The 22,657-nt window shown below is 42.8% G+C and overlaps 1 protein-coding gene across 3 annotated transcripts; it reads right to left on the bottom strand.

Annotated features, from left to right (window-relative positions):
- Nucleotides 1–1,659: 1,659 nt before the first annotated feature.
- NAA50 (N(alpha)-acetyltransferase 50, NatE catalytic subunit) lies at nucleotides 1,660–22,423 on the bottom strand. Of its 3 annotated transcripts, none has more exons than XM_030949971.1 (5): nucleotides 22,224–22,423; nucleotides 9,675–9,811; nucleotides 9,096–9,215; nucleotides 8,070–8,136; nucleotides 1,660–5,614 (listed from the first exon to the last, which is right to left on the bottom strand). In XM_030949971.1, the coding sequence occupies exons 1-5, from the start codon at nucleotides 22,229–22,231 to the stop codon at nucleotides 5,434–5,436; spliced, it is 513 nt and encodes a 170-aa protein (XP_030805831.1). In that variant the 5' UTR covers nucleotides 22,232–22,423; the 3' UTR covers nucleotides 1,660–5,433. The 3 variants fall into 3 exon arrangements, with proteins under 3 accessions (XP_030805831.1, XP_030805840.1, XP_030805820.1); XM_030949980.1 differs by having other exon boundaries at nucleotides 9,675–9,808; XM_030949960.1 differs by lacking the exon at nucleotides 22,224–22,423 and having other exon boundaries at nucleotides 9,675–9,846.
- Between the last annotated feature and the right edge of the window lie 234 nt (nucleotides 22,424–22,657).

Genomic DNA, 22,657 nt, shown 5'->3' with positions numbered 1-22,657 from the left:
TTTACAGTGTTAAAGCACTGAGGAGGAGGGAAGAAGGCAGAATGAAAAGAGAGGGATAGAGTAACCATTCCATTATCTGTTTGAATTGTTGCCTCTTTAGGGGCAAGAGAAAAGAACATAAGGCAGGACATTTGTCCCTTACAAAGCATCTGGATTAGATGGGCTGAAAAGATTTAGAGAACCCCTATGGAAAGGAAAGTAATACTGCCAGAAACAGATGACAATGCTCATCTGACAAGATTGGTTCAGTAGATTCTCAAAAGGACTTCACATAAGAGCTTTTGGACAGGGATTTTTTAAAGTAATCTAAGATACTGCAGGATCAGAGAATAATGTTCTCACAGGGACAGAGAACTGATGAAAAGACAGAACAATCCCAGTGTTCCACACAAAGTGAATGACTGACCACTCACTCACTCCACCCTGGTGTGGTAACTGTTCTTGAAGTAGTTGTACCAGTAACAAATTAGAGACAACAGCACATCTGAGTGATTACAGAGACACCATAAATACCCAAGTTTTGAATGCAGTGAGGGGAATGGGAGTGCCTGTAGAACCAGCACAGCTTTGGAAAGCACAACATAAAAGAGCAGGAGTACCTGCTAGTTTCCCTGTAAAGGACAACTCAGTTGTCTAGTGTTGTACAGGTTGTTCTAAGACGAAACTGGAATGAGGAAGGAGAAGGAAAGAAACACAAACCAAAAAAAGCCGAATGGTTTGGAGAACAGCTGCAGCAGTTTAAGTACAGCAGAGATTTTCCAGCCTCTGCAGCTGCTGGTGAGGCTGGAGTGATGAAGGTTGCACTTCTGGTAGCAGTTCACTTCCAGCTGTGCCTTCCAGGCCCTCCAGCAGAGGTCGGGGAAGACAGCTGGAAGCAGCCACTCAAAACTAGACAAGTTTCAGAGCCTGAGCTTTGCTTTGCACCATTATTCTAATGAATGCAGCAACTCCATCTGTTAATAAAGCAGTTTCCAGAGGAACTTAAATAAGTGAGTAGAACACACTATAGAATATTTAGGGAAACTCTTATTTTCCTCCAGAACCTGGGCCAGAGTGCAACTTCATCACTTCATAAATGGCACTTTCAAAGCAGAAGTGGAGCACACTGAAATTACAGACAAAAAATGGCTTTAACAGAAGAGACAGGAATTGTTAAGAAGAGAGATGAGTTTTACTTAAATACCTTTCTGAGAAAAGTCAGTGCTGGATGTTAAGACCAGTCACTTTTACAAATATGGACCATAGTTTTTCAAAGGCTGTGGTCAAGATTTGCAACGACTAGCAGCTAATTTGAATACTTTAAACTTTTTAACCTATAAAGTCCAAACCAGAGTTCTTGACACCTGGTCTGTTTGTTTCCAAACTGCTCACTAATCAGTCAAAAATATTCCAGAACAGTTCTTCCTCTCCTCCCTCCTACCCCACAAGACAGGACTTCTGAGGAAAGGTTCATAACTTCAGATAAAACAAACAAACAGACCTCACTCTGCACAGTTGTCAGACACCCTTGGCATTCATCCCAGCAGCCCAACACACAGTTCATGTTAGAAATCTTCTGAGTTACACAGTTTATGAAACATCTGAGGAATAGTCTATATCTGATTTCCAAAGGAAACAGCTGGACAGCAAAAAAATGCAGACGACAAGTTGTAAATGACATAACTCAAATAGTGCACGTTTATTCTGAACGGTATTTCTAAAGAGTTTGAGAAAAACAAAAACATGCTCCTGATGTACAACGAGGGCAATGATATAGATTAAAAATGGACCATCTTATTGTAAAGAATTTGCTCCCCCTGCAACTTAACTTGTAACATTGAGAATGCATCTGTAAACTGCATACAGCATACCTTTCACTAAATCTTAACTCAAGAGACCAGGGGTGGTCTTAGCCAAATTAATCAGGAAGCAGTTGCAGATTCAAAAGAAACATCCAAGTCAGCAAACACTTTACAAAACACAGACATTGTGCATAGCAGCTGACCCTGGATTACAACATGGGGGAGAATAAAACAATTCGGAGGATCAAATTTTTACTAGACACAGGGCACCATCAAGATTTAACTAAATAGCATGTAAGTTTGTTTCAATTGTAACAGTATGTCATATTTAGTTGGCAGGTTTAAGCATTAGCTGCATCATGTAAACTCAGCCAGTTTCTGTATACACTAAATACATTCTTCCCCCTTACCCCTCCCAAAAATGAGGGATCTCTCTTCTGGATGATTCTTTTTCTCCTGTACCATGGTTTCCTCAAGTAGGAGTCTTTTTGTAGGTAATATCTTCATACTTCAACCGATGTGTGACAAAGCCAGTTGCAGAGATTCAGGAATAACTTGTATATACACAATTTACACTCTAAAGCTGTTAGTCGCATACTTTTTCTTGCTAGATCTTCATCCAGAGCAGGAGGTGCTGGTGGCTTTTTTTCCCCCACTGAAACTCCCAACTTAGCAGAAATTTAGTTGTTCACAAGCTGACAAGCTGTTATTTCAAGCTAGAAGGATGTCCTCCTGCAGCAACAACCAAAGTAACTGAAGTTCTCTGCAGTAAGCCCATACTTCACACAATTTCAGTGTCTCTAGGTAACAGCACTAAGATACAGCACTCCTCCCTCACTCAACACAACTGGCAGACTAATAAAATACAACTGTTTGTCACCCAGAACTACTGACCTTCACTTGCCCTTATCCATGTACAGGGAACACAGTTTTCTTAAGATTCAGATTAAACCTTGTATTCAAGATTCAACAACTGTTTTCCAGGATTAATAGCCTGGGAAAAAGAACGTCTTAGATTTATTTTCTCTTCCACCTCCTACAAAACATTTTGTTAGAAGTTACAATGAGGCAGGTCTGCTGTGGAATAGGAGCTTTAAGAATTGTTCTTATGGATACATTCATAGAATGATGGCAGCCCAAAGCAAAAAGAGACAGAAACAAAGGTTAATCCAAGTAAGTTCAGACATCAGACTTGTACTTTTAAACCTGAAGAATAACTGTCTGTGAAACACACTGATTTGTGGAAGCCTACGACAACAGCAAATCCTAAGAGTTCATATCCCCACACCCATCTACCCAACCCAAACACTTACCACTTAGTTCTAGAAGAATGAAGAGCACTTTGCTTGGCACCAGAGGCAGCTATGGTCTGAGTTACAGCTGTGCTGCACCAACACCCTCAAATACAATACTATCTCTCTCTCCCTCCACATACTTCTCTTGGTTTGGTCTACAGATGGCCAGGGAAACTATGTTGGCATATGACAAGCCAACTGTGCTTCGATACATCCCCTTCTAGAAAGATGCCAGGCTGCCAACATAACCACCGCGAGCAGGTCCTAGCTGTACTGAAAATAAGCTTTTGTCAAACTAGGCTGCCTCTGGCCATGGTAACCGTTTGCATCTTTCTAGCCAGAGTCTGCCACCACGTGTTGCAAACGCAGGTGCTCGGGCCATGCAGACGGGTTGGTGTTGGCCACCTGCCCATCTCCAAGACTCCATTAGTGCAAACTCAGCAAATTAAGCAGCCGTTTTCCAGCACAGGTCTGTCAAGATGCACTCCAACAAATGCTACGCACCTCTGTCAAAGAAGAGTAACTGTGTAGCAGCTGGTATAGTCATCCCTGGGGTATCAAAGACCACCTAACGTGCAGCGAGGGTGCCATCCCTTGCCTCACCACAATTCCCGTTTTGGAATCCTTGGTTTCCAAGTCACCCTCTAATGACTGGACAGCACCTACTAACCAGATGTATGCTGCAATGCACACTACAGGTTGGAGGCTTTCAGAGCGGAAGAATTCAAGATGCAGATCTAAACTTTTAAAAAACAAACAGGAAAAGAATACAGTTCAGCATCTACATGGGGGATGGGGCAGGTTGGTGTTGTCTCAGCTCAGTGCACTTTCCCAGATGCTTGGAGGAAGAGTCCAAGCTCAAGTTGGTATTTATATTGGCATACATAAAATTGCTGGCAACAGTGCCTAGAAAGGAGCACTGGTATTCACGCAAACAAAGCATGAAAGGATGCAAAGCAGAGCTTAGTACAGTTTACTGTAGCCTCAAAGTTACAGTACTAGGAAGAAGCCAGCCAGCCTATTTTCCAAACCCATAAAATGCTCTAATATATGCTGCTTTCTCCGGTGCTCCACCAACACCCTCTCACCAGAGGAGAACTGCATTATTACTACTCAACGGGGAAGGGGAAAATAATCTTCAAAGGAGCAAAACCACGCAGTTCTTCACCACCTCCTCCCAAAGGAGCTCATAAACACAGCAAGTCAAGCCAATCCCAAGCAAATCCAGGAGACCCTGCAAAGCTATGTGATTAGGGTCAGATTCATGTCTGCCTTCTTAGCCTTGCTGCCTGGTTTCCTCAACCCTTACATCTGTCACCACAGATTCAGTAGCTGTAAAAGTTATCTGGAGACAGGTGCTTGCCTTATGTCATCAAAGCTGGTAAGGTGGTCACAGTCACTTTTTCCATCCCAACAACACAGATAAACTAACTCTCAATGAGCCCTGCAGAATTTCACCCATTTTAAAAGCAAGGGTGTTGCCTCAGGATTCATATTTTTACAAGGTTATTCTTGCCAACGCCAGATCTAGCTCTTGCTCTGGCAAAAGTCTGCTGGGAGTTGGGTAAATGAAAACAAGAAAAAACAAAGACCACTCTAAATCCTCCTCTCAGTCAGTTAAGAAGTGTAGCACCAGCTTGGGTGAGGAGTATTTAAAAAAAGCATCCAAAAAGATCAGCCCAGACAGAGTGAAAAGGTATGGTAAAGTAGCCCACCCTTCTCAGCAAAAGATGGAAGAAAAAGCCATACTCAAAAATATTGGGAAGAACTAAATATACCTTTTTGAGGTGGGGAATTAAAAGGAAGAGCGGGAAGTACTGAAGTAACATTCAAAGGTTGGGGGAGAGTAAAGTACCCTGTAGGTTATAAAAAACACAATAATGTAGGAGTCAAAGGACAAGATATTGCTTTGCCTTTTCCCCCCCACTGGGTTTACATTCTGCTTACTGAAAGAATAATTCTGAAGGAAACTTGTCATCAGGATAACCTGCTCAAGCCCTCCACACCTCAAACTTAAAAGAGATCTGCACACCTTTTCCCACCCCAACAAAAACCAAAAAATCAGCCCCCCTGCCCTCAAAAAACCAAAAAACACCAGAAAGGAGAGCTCAAAAAAAAAAAATCCAAAACCAACCAAAACCCAACCCCAAACATGATTGGACAATCCTTGGAAGAAGCATTACATTTTGTTGGAGAGAGGTCAAGAAAAAAAAAATTAAGATGAAGGGCTGGAGTAAAAAAAAAAAAACTATAACAAAACAAAAAACCAACCAACCAATCAAAAAAAAAAAAAAAGAGGCCTCTCTTTCCTTATTTGGCGACAAGCAAGTGCAAGAAAGTGTCCGCTGGGGTTTTGTTCAGTTGTCGTTCTTTTGCACATCTGCATTCTGGCCAAGACAAGGGGCTTTGAGGTTTTTCTGCAGCACGTGCGCATCTGCGGGCTCTATCCTCTTGTAGTAGTTCTTCTTCGTCTCAATGATCTCAAAGCCAAACTTTCTGTAGAAGTCAATTGCAGACTCATTGCTGATCTGGACATGCCTGGGACAGAACATAGAGAGATGGGGGTCAGTAATCTGCCCCCATACTCAGAATGGTCAAAGACAAGAAATGCAGCTAGATAGACAAAGACAGGAACAGCAGTGTAAATCCAAGACTGGAAATGCTGGTCTTCCCAATTCAATTCTGGGCTAACACTCAGGTCCTGGATGGCCCATGGCTGTCAACAATAGTAAATGTTTCCCCTTGATAAAACTCTTTCAAGCAACACAAAATAGCAGAGAGACTCTGAAGCGTTACTACCTCAGTAATTTCAATCTTTCTTCATCTGATTAAAGCAATATGGCAGATATTCAGTGGAAATATGTAACAGAGTTTCACTGTAAAGCCAACTTTAACCTCCTGTAGTAACACTTTGCAGATGACCAGAGGAGTTATCTCAGGGATGATCCCAACACACTGTAACATACAACTGGCAATGGTGCTTGATACGATTTTAACACCTTGCTCTACCTTAACCACTCCTCTCTCCTCACAAAAAGCTGTAATACAAAGAAGTCCTATGGATTTACAAAGTCCTTTTCCCTTGTATTTACTTCCCTTAGAGTTTTACAGATTTTGCTAGTGTGTTTCAAGGCCTCCAAAACAAACAGCCATCAGCTCTTTATCCTAAGTGACTAGGACATTTATTTGCACAAGTTTTGTAAAAAAAAAAAAAAAAAGAAATAAAAATGTTTATATCAATAAAAGGCATTCATTAAACACTTCAAAAATTCAGTGGACACTGCAGAACTTCATGAATCACTTTGTCATGACAACACACTGCATAACCATAGAACCAAAGTAACTGTGGAAGCAACAGCAGAACACAACAAAAGATCTTAGTGTTAAGCCAAATAAGCACCAAAAAGCTAAAAGGGAACTTTATTGTAATGACAAATTTAGGCAGTGATATCAAATTTGGTGCTAAACTGCATAATATGTTCAAATAGAAAATGCACAAGCAATAGACATAGTAATAAAATCAATGGGTCACTAAAAGAACTTTAGCCCAGTTTTGGGCGCTATTTATTGTCATGTCAGAATCCTTGGTCTAGGAGCTATAAAGAAGGATTATGAAAGATTTGGGGTTTTTTTGTATTAGAACCAGCAAACAGTTCCTTCACTGTGCACACAGTAAGATGCAAAAGTAAAAAGGACAGCCCCTGTTCCAGTATGCAGGCATCTCAGAGAGTTTTACGACTTCTCCTGAGCGAGGAGAGCAGGAAGGAACACAAGCCAAAGGCAACTTTACTCAGACACCTCTTTCAAACACATTCCTCTTACAGAGATGGCACAAAGCAACAAAAGCAGAGGACATGGAAGAGTCCGCACCTCCATGGTAAGAAGTGGACTGACTTTGAGGAGAAAGTCACTCCATTTACAGTGATATCAGTGTATGAAACACTCCTCACAGAGCATCTTCCACAGGCCTGGCAAGTCTTCAGGGTGCAGTTCTGCAGCAGTGCAAGTCCATCCGAGCTGTACCTGCTGTGGGGCTATCCCCAGCAGTGCGTCGAGCTTGCACTGGTGTGATGGCAAGGCAGTGATGGACAAGGAGGAGTTGGCTCAGAGAAGAGATCAGGCCAAAAACTGCCATCAAACCAAACTCACTTGGTAACCACACAGACACCAATGCACAGCAAAAAGCAGAAGTGTGAAACCAGCAGCAAAGGCAAAGCATAGTTTTGGTACGTATGGATTTCAGACTCTCTTTCCAGGGGGACTACTGGTACTGCCCTCTACCCCAGTGCTTGTTCTCTTGCCTGCATCATGCCAAGTGCTTACACAGACATGCAGTTGATTTTAAAAATAACCAAAACAAAGCACAAGAAAACCACCCCCAAAACCCCAAACCACACTAGAACAAAAGAACAACACCCAGAAACAAAACTGAAAACAGCTTCCCCGGCTGGGTCAGGGCACTGATCTAGTTTATTGTGTTGCTGCACAAAGAGCTGACCTGGCAGTGTGCAAGAATGGGAATAGCAGTTGGGCCTTATTCCTGAATGTAGTAAACTTTCAATGCTTGCAAACATCTCTAATATTCCAGAGTGCTGCACCACAGAGTGCTGTCATAAAAGACAAAGCAAATGAATCAAAACTGTATTCAAGACTTGCAGTATTTTCCATTCTGAAGATGACCTTGTATGATAAAAATGAAATCCTTTAAAAAAATTTTTTTTTGGTCTTACAGTGTAATTTTGCTCTAGAACATAATTTTGTGACTAAGCTACTTTCAAATTCAGCAAATTTGCAGCACCCTTTCTAAATCAAGCAGCTTTTGGTTTTCTCAGCATTACACAACAAACCCAGAATATGACCCCTGGCTTTCCTGCTATGTTCCATGACCCCACAAAAATATACACTAAACTCACACTTGGATCTCCATCCCTTTGCTCACATATCTACCTTTGTCATCTCTCAAAAAATGCACAAGTGTAACTCATTTACTTACAGATAGATGTTGTCAAAAGTGCCATCTTTTTCACAGATGTTTAAGACATGATTCAACATTTTAGTTCCTGCCAAAAGATAAAGAGATACTTAAGAAAACTAGAAGGGGACAATTTAGTCTGTACTTAGCTAGATGCTTCCTCAAGGAGACGCAGGTTAACTGTAGGTAGACTAAAACGATAAAGTGTGAAAACTAGGAAAGGCAAATAAAACATGATGTGTAAGTATTTCATCCTGTCTCTGACTGCTCATAAACCTTAATTAATTGTTTCTTTGAAGAAGAAATAAAAAATCACAACAGACCAGAAGCATTTGTATAAATGAGCTTATTTTAATACCAATCTCAAGGTCTCAAACTCAGCTCAAAATACAGCCAAAATATTGTATAAAGCTGTGAGGGCACTGCTAAGCTTTTCTACTAAAGACCTAGTAAAATAATTTTAAATCAAGCTATCTTTTCATTCCAGTTTGTCAAGGCAAACAGGTTACTATAGGTCTTGATTAATCTGTCCTATGGGTTTGCAATGTGGAGCAAAGAACTAAATGCAATATAGACAAAAAGTAGGTGCTACCCCTGAGCAGCAATAGTCAGTAGTGATAAAGACAAAATAAATATAAAGCCCCTACATTTAGAAGAGATTTAGAAGAGAGAAGCCAATGAAGGACTGCTGCGTTCTACTTATATATGACTTGCATACTGGCTACATATCTCTGACAAATTATTTAATCTCTCTCTGCAACAATTTTCACATCCATAGAAGCAGAGTATTTACATCACAGTATGATAATATGATTAAGATTAAAGTAATCTGAAATCCTGAATTATAAATTTCTACAAAAGTTCATTTCTGAAAGGCAGGGAAGAATGAACACATGATAAATCATACTCTTTCCCCCAAGTCCCTTCCAAAGAAACCAGCAGTCTAAAGTGCACTAACTTGGTTAAAGATCTGAAAGAGCATTTAAAAAGCTGGACAGCAACCTGGTTTCTTTGATGCCTCAGATACAAAAGAAGACCCCTCTTTACCTATTCCTAGCCTTCGGTAGGGTGCCAGGCATCCAAGTGTCATGATGTACAGTCTCTTCTGGTTCTGGGAGTGATCCACCCTACAGCACACTGCTCCCACTGCAATATCATTGAAATAGGCTGCCAGGGAGGGAAACAAAGGTTTATCAGTAACAAGTCTCAAACTACACATACAGCTCTTTTATTTACACCCTGTATCTTCCTCCCTCCCTCCCGTCTCGTTAATTCTCCTATCCAGATAAAATAACATACATTGTGGATTCACACTTGGAATGAAGTAACTAGTGCTGTTTTGACACAGTGGTTGCTCATCACTGTTCACACCAACCAGCAATGGCATCAGGAGGTAAGCTGCAATGCACAACTGCTTTCTTCTGGAACAGAAAACATGCCTATTCCCAGTGGACGTAATCTAGTCAGAACACAGACCCTCTGCGGCTTCTTTGAGGTTCTCAAACAGTTATTTTTCACGATGTATAACAACTAAATAGAGGGAGCTGCTATTTAAAACCATTATGGATAGCAATGATGACCACTTCTGCCACCACAGCCCACAATTACTGGCAAGAGCATTTGTACCTAGCTTGGCAAGTTCGCCAACCTCCAGTACATCCTTGTAGAACTTGTCGTTGTAGCTGACAGGAAAAATGACCTGGTTTAGCCTCTTCAGCTGTTTAATGTTGTGTGGCGTCACATCTCCCAGCTCGATCCGGCTACTGGAACAAATCAAAACATGCTTAACATCTGACATACTGCAACATTTTTAAGGACACCCAAGATCAATTGCTTTGCTTATCCTTAGAGAACTGTCCCACGTAACAGTCAGCTCAATACATATTTGAACTGCCACATCCAACCCATGCAGTCAAGTCTTATGCTGGTGGCTGATTTAAGTCCCAAATCTAGTTTCAGTCAGTTCTGTACAGTCAGAAGTTTCTCATGCCACACTAAACACTGATGTACCATAGTATATATGTGGTTTACTGGGTGGAGAACATGGATTTCTACAGAAGTATTAGCTTTAACATTATGCCACTCATTTCCCCTCTGATCATCAACGTCACAAAAAAAAAAAAATTTAAACCCCCAGTGAAAATATGGGAGGAACAGGAAGCTAGAACAGAGACCAAGGAAATTAAGTCCTTATCCTGCTTCAAAGACAGCCTCAATTTTACCACCTCTCAATACAAAGCCTATGCTTAGACAAAGTCATTATTAGACATCTTTCTCTGAAAACCAACAGTATTGTGTGCAACAAATATATTAAGCCTGTTAATATGCAACTGTGCCCCTCTCAAGGTGATATCGACATCTACTTTGATCATCACTGAAACCTTTCTTCCTGCTGAGAGCAGAACCACAACCTTAAAATACACTGAATTATACTGAGAAGAAACAGACCAAGCTTCTCTCTTTTCTAAGACTAACTGACAGAAAGACTATACATACAGAAGAAAAAAAAAAATTAAAAAGAAAGATTAGTTACCGTTGGGCGAGGGCAAGCGGTTTTAACAATGATTACAAGAATGAAAAATAAAAATACCAAGATAATAAAAATCTTTTCCCAAACGAGCACCAGAATATACAGAAAGCCAGTGCACATGGAATTAGAAAAGCACACAATTCTAGGTTCTTATCAACCCTGTTTTACTGAATAGATATGGGCAGCCACATTGTTTTCTGCCCAAATAGCAGTAAAGACACTGCTTGCTCTCAAGATTGCTTTCTTCATGTATGGCCATTTGCACAAGTCCCTTTGAGAATTATATTCCAACACAGTGCAAGTCCCGAGCTTATAAGGATGATGTTCTCACACTACAGAAGTACTCCCAGGGTAAACAAGCATGCAATCAAAGTTATGAGACGGTGGAGAAACCGTAGCACTTGTTTTATGCCCAGCTTGGCACAACTGCTCAGCCTAGCACAGCAGGGCTTCTTCAGGCTCACAGAAGGCAAGTTCTGATCCCAGCCAGCAATGCTGCCGCATTTTCTTCCAAAGGGCGGGAGTAAAACTGTGGCATGTGGGATCCTGGGTGTATTTGTGTCCATGAAAGGGTTTTGCTGGAGTAGGGCACCTCAGTAATCTTATACTAGGAGAGAAAAGAAGCCTGAAGAGTCCCCTTTGCTGCAGTCTGCATGAGAGTAGAAACCAAAGGGAGCAAGTCTCAACTACCCAGCTAGGTCAGATGAACTGCAGTGCAGAAAGTCAGTAAGGGAGGAGACAAACCTCACATTCATACTCAGTTACTGAAAGCCGAGACCACTTCTCCAAATAAAAATATTAACATTGGTGATACAAAAAAGTATCAATAGTTCCAAGCTTCAGTAGATCAGCAATGCTAGCATGATAAACCCACAACAAAGTTGTCATACACCACATGTCATTTTGGGCAAAAATCCCTGACACAGACCATCATCAGGTAGTGTTTTCTAATATTATTTAAAGATTAATTGGTTACTAATCAAACAAACCAGGCATTAGAAGACAGTCCCTATGAAATATTTATGACAACAGTGCAACAGGACAAAAATATATTACCACAGGCAGCCAGGACAAGATGGCCAAGAAAGGGAACATGGCCAGAAAATGGATTGTCACCAAGAAGGTTTTAGACAGAGAACAAATAAATAAATAAATGCAGAAGCAGAGACTAAGGCTGGGAGCTGCTGAGCCAAGACATCACCTCTGAGGCTGGCATCAGGCCAGAGAAACGAGCTCTGTTAGTAGATGGGTAAAAGGCCCTTGCTGACACATTTCCTCAAGCCCCTGGACTCCCCCCCTCTATCTCTCACCACTTGCCACATTCCCTGCTGCCTCCTGCCATCTCCAGCTGCTTGTCTCCTACGCTCTGTCACTATCTGGTTTGTCCCAGCAAGAATTGCACCAGGGACAGTATCTTACCCGGGAGAATAATATGAAAGAGGTTTGAGAAACACTGCAGGAAGCATAAATCAATACCCCAACCATATCTGTTTAAATAGCACATACTCAAACCATAAATTACTTTAACGTATAGCACTAGCTGATTAAATCAGCAGCACATCTATTATGCACAAAACCATTTAATACGTAAATTAAGTAGGAACATGGAAAGGAAGTCCCACATTATGAGAATTCATCATTTTTGCCTGAGGACAGTGCGGCCAAAGTGCCACTGGGGCCTTGTGTAAAATCATGGGAAAGCTGGCACTGCTGCCAAAAGCAGCACTCTTGCTGTCTCCGAGCCACTCATTTCCATCCTCTTGCTGGCACAAATGTTTGTGCATCAATGTAGTGAACCAACACCAATTAAAACTAACCTGGACAAAAAAGGGAAAGTTTAGTTTTAACCCACATCAGTTCCCTGACTGTGTTCATCACACAAGTCCTCTGCCAGAATAAAGAAGAGAAAAAAAGTTTCCATAGGCAGAGCTAATTGGTTCTTGAGCAGAAGTGCCAGCTCACCCCAGTTTAAACTGAAATACTGTGCAAGAGGAGCACAGGGATGTAGATTATCCAGTACATCTGTGAACATAGTCTACAGATATTGTGCTACACTTCATCATCCATAGAACATGTACTTTGAAAAACTACTCCAAATAGCCAAGACAAAGCACCTGTAATAAAGGACTCAAAATTATCACTCCCTTATTTTCACCAAAGTAAAGCACGTATCTTTGTGGACTCCTTTTTGTTGTTGTTTGTTTGTTTTTAACAGCAGTTCACAACTAGACCTGGTTCTTCAAGTGAAGTCTCAGCCACATCAGTAACTTAAGCAAGTTTACTGTGTCAGCTAAGGTCTGACTAGGCCAGTCCTGTGCATTCCAGCTGAATAGAAGGTGTACCAGAAGGACTTGTTCACTGCTGTTGCAAAGAAAAAAATTAAATTATGAGCTCAAATTAGCATATGAGACAACGTAAAGATGTGTAAAGAACTTGATGTGCCCAGAAGGGACATGCCCTCCCATAACAAATTATTCAACTCTATGATGCCACTAATATTCCTAAGAAGATCCACACTTACTACTGGCACCCCACAGCTCAAATGGCACTCCATGGAAGATGCAATAAACAACTGTATCATCCATCTCAGATGTCAAAGCTTCTGGGACAAGCCAGTCACCCCATTCCAAGCAATTGTTTTTAATTGTTTTTAAGAAGAATGAGGGACTCCTGGCTTAGCAGATCAGGTCTCTGACTACTACAGTGTTCTACAAATTCACACTTTCCTTATGAAATACCAGCCTTCTGAAGCCACTTAAACATGTTCCATTGCAAGGCTGCTCCCACACTACTATTATTCTCAGTTAGTTATTCCAGCATATTCAAATGTACCTCTGTGCTGCCTGGAGATGATGGGTACCATTGCTCAGGCCTTTTCAGAGAGTTATAATCATCTCTTCATGTCTTTCTTCTAACCAAAGCCAAGCTCAGGCCTTTTCCTGTAAGGTTGGCTCTTAATTCCTACTATTGACAAGTAGCTCTTCCTTACATTCCTACTGATTAAAGCTGATTTTCCTTAAACATGGCTAACCAAAACCAATTACAGCAGCCCAAACACTATTGTCCTGTCCATTGGCACTAAGTTTTTCTTGTCACTACTGGAAGCATTTTCCTGACATATCCTAGGACTACATTTTCATGAGAAACATTCAGTGTTTTTCATGACTGCTACATTCCATGACTTGGTCACTGGGGACAAAAACACTTGGAGAATTCACTAGTAAAGGGAATCAGCTCCTGGTGCATAGGCCGCTATCTGCTAAAAGTGCACAGCAACACTGCCCAGGGATGTAAGAGCGGAAGTGAAGAGTGATCCACCAAATCTGAACAGAAGTGTGACTATAGCGAGGTGACAGGCACCACTTCCTGAAACTGGATGCATGCCCAGAACATTGGCATTAACACTCCTGCTCTTCATACCAGTGTCCTAAGATCCTCCAGGCACTGCCTAGAAAAAGCCTCACATGTTTTGTAGGACCGAATGCAATCCAGTTAGTCCTGCTGCAGTTGATTGCTCTGCCTGCAGCTTACAGTGCTGTGATTTGAACAGTCTATTTTTCCTACAATGTCGTACATTGATACTGCTGGAAATAACACAGGCTACATGAGCCATTAGTGTTACTTATGTTCAGACTGCCTTTTGCTGCTGAACATATACCAAAGGAGAACTGCTATACAGAATGACAGCTCAAGAGGCAGCCAATTTCCAGCTACAGTTCAACAGGAATCAAATTCACTCCCTGGGAATAACAAGTGCCCAACACTACTTTAGAACCAACATCAGGGAGAAAAAGTGGATTTAGAGTTTCTTAATGCTGTAAGAATCTCAGTCTCATTCAACTTTAAATAGTGCAAGTCTCTCCCCAGAGGGCTGTGCCTGACTGAAACAGATCTCCCTGTAACTGATAGCTGGGCTCGAGCTTATTGAAGGCATCTGGCAGGCTAAATTTAGCAGAGCTGTATCTGAAACTTGCAAAACTTACTGAGGAGTAAGTCAGGAGAGGCAGCACTGAGAAATGGGCCCCAACAAATTAAGAGGACTTCAGAGAAGGTTTGTCACCTGCTAAGCGGCCAGCTAGCTTTATTGCTTCTATTTTGGCATCCAAGTCAAAGCAGGAGTCTAGACAGGATAATCCGCTCATAAAATCAAACCAAACCAGAACTATGAAGGCTATAGACCTGAAGGCTCTGCTTAGATTCTACTCCAAGGCCAAAAGAACCTCTTCTAGTGTTTTGGGGTTGTTGGGAACTTTATGGGTTTTTTGGTTTGGTTTGTTTTTGCTTAGGATTTTTTTAATGGATGAGCTGTCTTGTTACACACACACACAAGTTAGTCTAGTTCTTGTGGGCAGACCAGTATGTTTTCAATTATCTCAAAGATCTGTGGGCTGCATATCTACTCTGCTTTGCTTGTCAGAAAACCAGAAGGATAAGTACAAACCTAGCATGCAAAAAGCGTTACCAATTTGCTCTGAGACCCCTGATCTTCTTTAGTCCTGCTTACTACTGAAAACATGTGTCGCATGACACCTGATACCCTGCTGGACGTTACCCCCAGTTCCGGCCTGCAGAAGAGCACAATGATGTACAGAAGAAAACAAAGCAATTTTAGAATCAGAATTAACAGAAGACTTCATTTAAGACTTGCAAGACTACTGGATGTCACTGTGAACGCGCTTCATGCATCACAATTCCCCAAGACATACATCAGACCATTGCTGCCTCTCCCTTTAGCATTAAAAAAAGGGGAAAAAAATACACAGCACATTACAGCCAAGTTTCTTCATTATATCTGGATATCGTATAATTTACTCTGCTTCAGCCTAGAAAACCTGACCACATGCAAAAGACTGGCCAGTCTTCATATGCAAGAAGCAAAGTTATGCTATAATAGCCTCACAGTTTTTCCAGCTGAAACATGTCCTACCTAGGTCTCAAATCTTCAAGTGAAAAATAAACTGTCCCAAGAAAATTATAAGCTATCCTATTCTGTAGAGGGATACAAAGAGCATGAATCACTATGCCCAGCTAACAGAATTTTCAAACTCTAAAATGGCAAAAATAAATGTAGCTGGTCTAGAACAGAAAAGCAGACACACATACATTGCTTAGTTGTCCATAAAATTCTGCTGCTCTAGAGCACCTCACAAGGTTAAGGCCAAAATATTTATTCAGCCTATCCCAGCTACATCAATATCAGGTGAAAGAGGAAACAACTTTTCTGCCATCATAAAGCAGATAAAGGGCTGCCAGAAACCCCAACTCTTCGTTGCTGCTCTAAAGCAAGCTCACGAGAACATTGATTTTTATCTATGATCGCTAAACAGAAATATTTCACTATTTTGAAATAGCTTCCCTCAAAATTAATTTTGTGCCTCCACTAACTATATCCTGAGACACCTTATAGATTACTGCCCCTTTCCACACCCTCAGTATCCCCAGATCTAACAATTTACTTGCCTCCCAGAAGATCATGAGCCTTTGCTAATTAGTGTTCATGAAGTACCTGATGATCATCAGGTAAGAACAGATGCTTACCTTCAAATTCAAAATAGAAGTGATGCTTACAAAGTACCTTATTTACATAAATACATCTTGAGGGCACTTCTTGTATGTACACAGGTAACAAACTACCTAATTGACATACCAGGACAAAATAATTTTTCTGCTTCACACAAACAATTTCTGTAGGTCACCAAAAATGCATTTCTTTACAAATGCCTTTGTCCATTAGAATAGTGGGGGGAAAAAAGTGAGTTCATTATGGCTTTCCTACCTATACTTTGGATTTCAGTCCCAGAGTTGGGTTTTGCAAGGTGTTCAAATCACACATTCTATTAATAACATACAGTGAAAAATTAACTGTATGTGCTATCAGTTTCATGTGGCTACCTTAAAAACAACCATTTCCCTCCTCCCATCCTTTTCCTGATTTTCACTAAGAATGAATTGTTCTCAAATAAAAATTTGTGCCAAAGATCAAAAAAACAAATCTCCTTTAAATGCAATTTTCAACTTAATTTGTTATCTTTGCCAACAACTCCAAGTGCCATGTAGAATAAACTTTCATGAGCCTTCAGCTGCTGCCCGGGTCTCATCCCATAGATGGTGCTCTCTCAAGAGAACATAAATACAATGCTCAGATGGTGGAAATCAGAATTTTTTCAGGGTTAGAGATTCTAGTCTGCTAAGGGCCAAAAATCACAAAGAGCCTGGAAAGGAACAGGGAGAAGAGAGGGCAAGTGAGCTCAAGAAGTACTTAATGCATGAAGATCTTACTATGAAGCACAGTATTTTCAATTAATTAAAGATAGAAATACTCTGCCCCCAGGAAAATTCAAATATCTTAATCTTAGTTGCCTGGTGACAATGTTGTGGAAATGGTTTTGGCTCTCTTTTCAATAAAGCCTAAGGTATAATTTCCTTGTGATAATGAATTCATTCAATATGCTTTGACACAAATACACAGTTACCCCATTTCAGTGCTGTGCTTTGCTGCTCTCAGGTCTTCAAGGCCAAGAGTCTCCAAATAACCAGGTACTCCTCTGCGCACAGACTCTCTCTTATCCTGGCTTCCCTGCCTCAAACTCCCTCCTGACAAACTTCTGCTGCTTTACAACAACTCCCACATGGGTCACTTCTTCCCTTTCTCTTTTCCAGATAGGAGCAGAAAGTAATCCTGGCATTGCCTGCCTCACTTAGAGCAGGAATGATGCAAGGAAGTACTGCACTTCTCTCTTATCAATTCCCAAACAAATATAAAGCTCCAACTTTTCATGTTCTTTCCTCTTCTGGATAAAAATATCTAGTGCCTTCTCAGATTATTGGTCTGAACACTTCTAATGCTTGCCAAATGGGCAGGCTCTTCAAGTTCTGAATGACTTCCACTTGGATTTAAGTATTTTTCTGGCTCAACCATCACCCATTATTCCCCATTTTAAAAGAGATTTAGTGTGGCAAAGGAGGATGCATCATTTCTTGTCCTCAGGAGATGGCAGCAGAGTCTGTGGCATTTGGTGATTAACTAATGTTACCACATTTTTCATAAAAATGTCCCAAACTACCAAGCTACATCTACACACAGAAAGAACCAAATGGTCAAACAGTACTCAAAACACAAGACTGGGTTCCAAAGTGCTTCAGTAAAATGGCTACAACTCCTCTGCTACCTTCCTACCCTCCCCATCCTTCCTACTTCGTGGAATGTCTTAATCTGGTTAAGGAATTAAACTCAAAGTGGTCAGAGTTATAAATCAGGTTAAAGTGCCTATAATAAACTGCACTGAGTTTTTTATAAACTCATTTAGAAGCTGTTAAGCCATTTGTAAGCTTGCATATAGGCAAGGTCTAAATTTACTGCCCATGAAAATAAATGCAGACTTTAGCTCACACTTGGACATTTCTAGGTTCAGAAAAAGCCTAAAAATAAAGTGATTTTCAAGCTCAATTACCTTTTTTGTCCTGACTCCAATGCATATGACCATTCAGCAGTTTTCTCATAAACTTGGAACTTCCTCCCATATATGTTAAGCTTAGCACTGTGCCGAGCAAACGGAAACAATTCAGCAGCTCTGCACAAACTCTGTCATACTAACTCAGGAGAGAAAAATCTCTCCCTGCTCTCCTCAGAAACATGATCATCTTCAGGACCTTGAAAGGTTTGCTCCTTGAATCCAGGCAAAACAAGCAGAGGTATCAGAGCTTACCAAAATGACTCCCCACACTTCAGACACAATATAGATATTTTTCTGTTATGTTTAGTACTCCTCAGCTGTGATGTCCTACAGAGGCAGCCAGAGCAGCACAAGCTGCAAAGTCTCAGGGTTAGGAAGCTCTCTGAGGCAGCAGGTACCTGTTGTGTAGGATGTAGCCGGTAGGATTCTTCCACAGCAAGTCAGGAGGACCCTTAGGAACTACAAAACCTGAGACTTAGCTGCAAACACAACAAAGTTGAGAAGCAATCTCCTAGGAGTGTCTTACCCAAAAGTAGCTAGTGCACACTTCTTTCTAAGGCTGGTTTAACACACAGCACTGTACTTACTCCCTGTTTCAATCAGTTTTCCACCACATGGCTCAAGATGTGCTGCTGCATGACAATCTCCCAGGTGTTTCTCATCAAAAGTGGAGAGGCATTTGGTCAATGTGAAAAATAACCCATGCACAGGATCACAGGCACTGGGCCCTGCTTGTAACATGCCCTGCTGGCTCCTTGTATGTGACAATCCTGGTCACACAGCGGGTACATGCACGCAATGGAGCACACAGGTCCTGCAATAGCCTCGTAGAATGTGAGTTTTAGGGAAGGCTATCAGGGAAAGGCTGGATGCTGTACTTTCATAGGTTTCATCTGAACTGAAACAAGTGAGAAATGCACCCTTACTTTAAGACATGAAATGCCACAAAAAGCAATCAGCAAATGCTCAAGAATCAATGCAAGACTTTCAGTTTTCTCTCCTGAAAACCAGCAGCATAACAACTGCAATGAAAACACAAAACCACTGAGCAGCAAGTGGATCAACACCATGAAAACAGCAAAGTGCAGGGAGTATTATTTACATCTGCTCTATAAAAACAGCCAGATTACTACAGACAGTGGAACCTAAGTCTCTTCCACTGGTATTTTTCCTCATGCAAACACAGTTCTAAAACAGATTTTCAAATTCAAGAAATAACAATACTAACATATAATAAATGAAAACATAAATTAATCTCTAGAGAATCACAAGGTTCACTAACAGAACAGTGAATTACCTCAGTTTTTCAAGTCACATTTAAGAAAAAAAGGGAAACATAATGAGACTCTATTAAAATTATTCAGAAGGATAGAGTGAACATAAAGCCAAGTCTCACAAAACCAGGTGAAAGCTAATAGCAGTTCCCACTTGAGAAGATGGTGTTTAACTAATCAAATAAGAGAAAATCCAGAAAATTGTAAGCAGCTGAGAAAGCACAAAAATCTTCTGCTATTTCTGAAACCAGAGGGCCCAGGCAGGTCATAGAAACACCCTAACCTCAACTACCCTGGTGACAGAGACACTACAACCTGCTGTGCATTATTAACACACATCTATGTGCTATTTCAAATTCAGAGAGCTACGAAAGAAGCCTACAGGACACATACATTGACTACACAGTCTTTTAGATCTGAAATTTCATGCCAATGAACCAGATAGTTTCTTTTTTAATTCTTTTTCTGCCAAAGTAGAGTCTTCATAATGACAGCTGATTAAACATCAGCTGCTCTAAGCGCTTCCAAAATCATCTCTGCATTTTGTGGTGTGGGTTACAATGCAGTGCATACATTGCAGAAAAAACAGTCAGATGGAGTCAGTTTGTTCAGACAGACTTGTCCACAATTTTGGATTCAATACTGAAGACAGACCAGATCTCTTCAAGCCTATCAGTTTCTGTATGCTGGGAGCTGAAGCTTTAGATCTATTTTTGGACCCATCTTTTGACAGTACTTGTACTTTAGGGATCTTCACCGATCTTTGTAACTTAAAAAACAATTTGGATTTGTTCCCAAGTACCCCTATGTAATTTATACACTCCTTTTGAACTATTCTCTAGTCCTTTGAGTCTCATTGGATTTAAATGGGGTTATTTTTCAATTTGAGCTCTGCTGGCATATTTGCCTCCATCTGAATTTTTAGAGAACACCTGGATTCAATATGAGAATCTGCACAGGAATATGAATTTATTCTGCACCAGAACTTGCTGTGTGGTGCTAACAGTGTTTTGGCAAGACAGGAATATGCTGCTCTTCAAAGAGATGAAAGAGTATCAGAAGAGCAGAAATACCAAGTACAGAACCCAAAGCAGTAAGTTCTGAAGTTGAACCAGAAATAAAGCTGCCTGTAAGTAAAAGTAAAGTGACAGAAATGAAGTTCAGTGCTCTGGAAGCAGAAGAGTGGTATGCAGGTTTTTTCTCCATAGCCTTTTAGCCTAAAAAAAAAGTTACAAGAAGTAAAAAAGCCCACAAAATGAGAACTCCCGATCAGTGCAAGCAAAGCCAGGCTCAGTTCCTCGGGGAGCACTGAACACGGCAGACAGCTCTGGCCGTGCCCTGCCAAGCCATCCCCACAGCACCAGCCTGGCACGCCTGGGCTGCTTTCCCACTCACACAGCCAGGTCCCAGTAACCCCGTCCCACGACTGACACACCACCAAAGCAAGGCTAAGCTGTAGCAAACAGCAGGACGGTCAACAAAGGATAAAAGGAATCCCAGTTCTGTTGGGAGCACTGCGGAACAACGATCCTGCCACCTCACCCCGGCTGATCCGTGCTGCCGCTCTTCCCGCAAACCCCGCCGTCCTTGGGGATTGAGTGGAGGTGTCCCATTTTATGTAGGGTGGTGCAGGTGGATAAGGGGTTGTCCAATGTCCCAAACACACCTATCTTAGTGTCAGCTGAGAGCTTGTTTATTTGCAATCATCCTTGAACCTCTTTCTACAGACACCTGCCAGCCCCTGAGGATGCCTGAAGCTGCTTACAAGCTGTAAGAGCCAGCTAAGAGTGTATTATCAAGTAGTCATGTATGACCTCACCCTTATTGCTAACAAGCTAAACCCCTTACCATTTCTTAGTAAAAGCTTAGGTGATTCAGCTTCCATTCACCCTGCCTTAAGCTGCCAAACTGGAATAATAATACCCATCATTGCATAACACCAGTTCCAAGGGGACTGGTTTAATGCTCTTTTGAGAATCAGCTGGGGAAAGCTTCCTCTGTGTCTGTGAAGAAACTGAGGCACAGAACTGGAACAAGCACGTTTTGTGGAGCACAACTGATGCTGAAATTAATAAACATTAGGTGGTTTAGCCAACATTGAAAAACCTGTCCCAAAGTGACCTGGACAAGGTCAGGCAGGTCATCTGACACCAAAGCACGACTGTGAGTGTAAAGGCCTCTAGTCTCCTGTACAAAAACGGCACCTCAGTGCCCCCACTGAGAAGGAAATCAGTGTTTTCAGCCAACCAGATTTGAAATCTCTAGTTTTCAGGAGACAGAGAGAAGCGATGCCAGGCCCAAAACAGCGGGCGTGCTACAGAAACATGACACAGAACACAGCTCATTTGTCATCCATCCACGCATACAGCCTGCACGTAGCAATTAAAGACTTAAAAAACCAACAAAACTGCTAAGAGGATGTTGCACACAATAGCACTGCAAAACCACACACATCCGAGGCTGGCAGCTTTTTCGCACACAGTGAGCGGCGCTTCTTCGCTACCGCCAGACGAGGAGCAGACAGGGACGGCAGCCCGGCCGGCATCCCCGCCCGCCGTGCAGCTCGCCAGACCCCGCAGGGCGGGATCCCCCGAGCACGAGGAGCCGCCGCGTCCCGCCCGCTCCAGCGCGGGGCTCGCTGCGGAGAATCCTCGCTCCGGCGGCGCCACGGTCGTGACGGCGCGGGAGCCCCGCGGGCAGCTCCCGCTCAGCCCAAAGAGCGCCAGCGGCGGCACCGCCGCCTCTTCTCGCCCAGAGGGGCTCCCTGCCATGGGCCCTGTCCCAGCAACACCCCCGAGCTCAGAGGCGGCGGCGCCGCTCGGCCCCCTCCGCCTCCCGCCCGCCGCGCCGCCCGGGCCCGCCCCGCGCCCAGCTCCCCTCCCGGGCGGGCCCGGCCCGGCCCGAGCCCCGCACTCACCCCTTCATGGCGCGTCCGCGGCCTGCCCGCCGTCCGCACTGCCTGCGTCCGGGGCCCGGCGGTGCGGGTGTGGCTCCGGCCTCTCCGTGCTCAGCGCGAGCAGCTCAGTCTCCTCCTGATCCCGCTCCTGGTCCCGGTCTTGATCTTGATCCCGATCCCGCTCCCGCTCCACATGGGCCTCCGCCCGCCCCGCCCCGTGACCCTTCACCTCACGCCGCGCGCGCGCCCCCGCCCCGCCCGCCATGACCCGCCCGCCCCGCCCCCGCCCCTCCCGCGCGCCCCCCGCCGCGCACGCGCGCCCGCGGGGCGGGGGAGGACGGAGAGGCCCCCGCGCGTCTCGGGGGGCGGGGCGTGAATGTTATCACGTGACACAAGGTGACCAATCAGCGCGCCCCGCTGCGCCCTGTGCACCCTGCGCGGAAGCGGCCCGGGCT

The sequence above is a fragment of the Camarhynchus parvulus genome, chromosome 1 (genome assembly GCF_901933205.1).
Source record: "Camarhynchus parvulus chromosome 1, STF_HiC, whole genome shotgun sequence".
NCBI classification, from domain to species: domain Eukaryota; kingdom Metazoa; phylum Chordata; class Aves; order Passeriformes; family Thraupidae; genus Camarhynchus; species Camarhynchus parvulus.
The sequence above is the reverse complement of the archived record's forward strand: the minus strand, read 5'-3'. Positions and strand labels throughout refer to the sequence as shown.

Coding starts and splice junctions, on each gene's coding strand:
- NAA50 (XM_030949960.1), bottom strand. CDS start 9,846: ATGTCAGATGTTAAGCATGTTTTGATTTGTTCCAGTAGCCGGATCGAG. Junction 8,137..9,095: donor CTACCGAAGGCTAGGAATAG/GTAAAGAGGGGT, acceptor ATCTTTTGGCAG/GAACTAAAATGTTGAATCAT. Junction 5,615..8,069: donor ACTTTTGACAACATCTATCT/GTAAGTAAATGA, acceptor GTTCTGTCCCAG/GCATGTCCAGATCAGCAATG.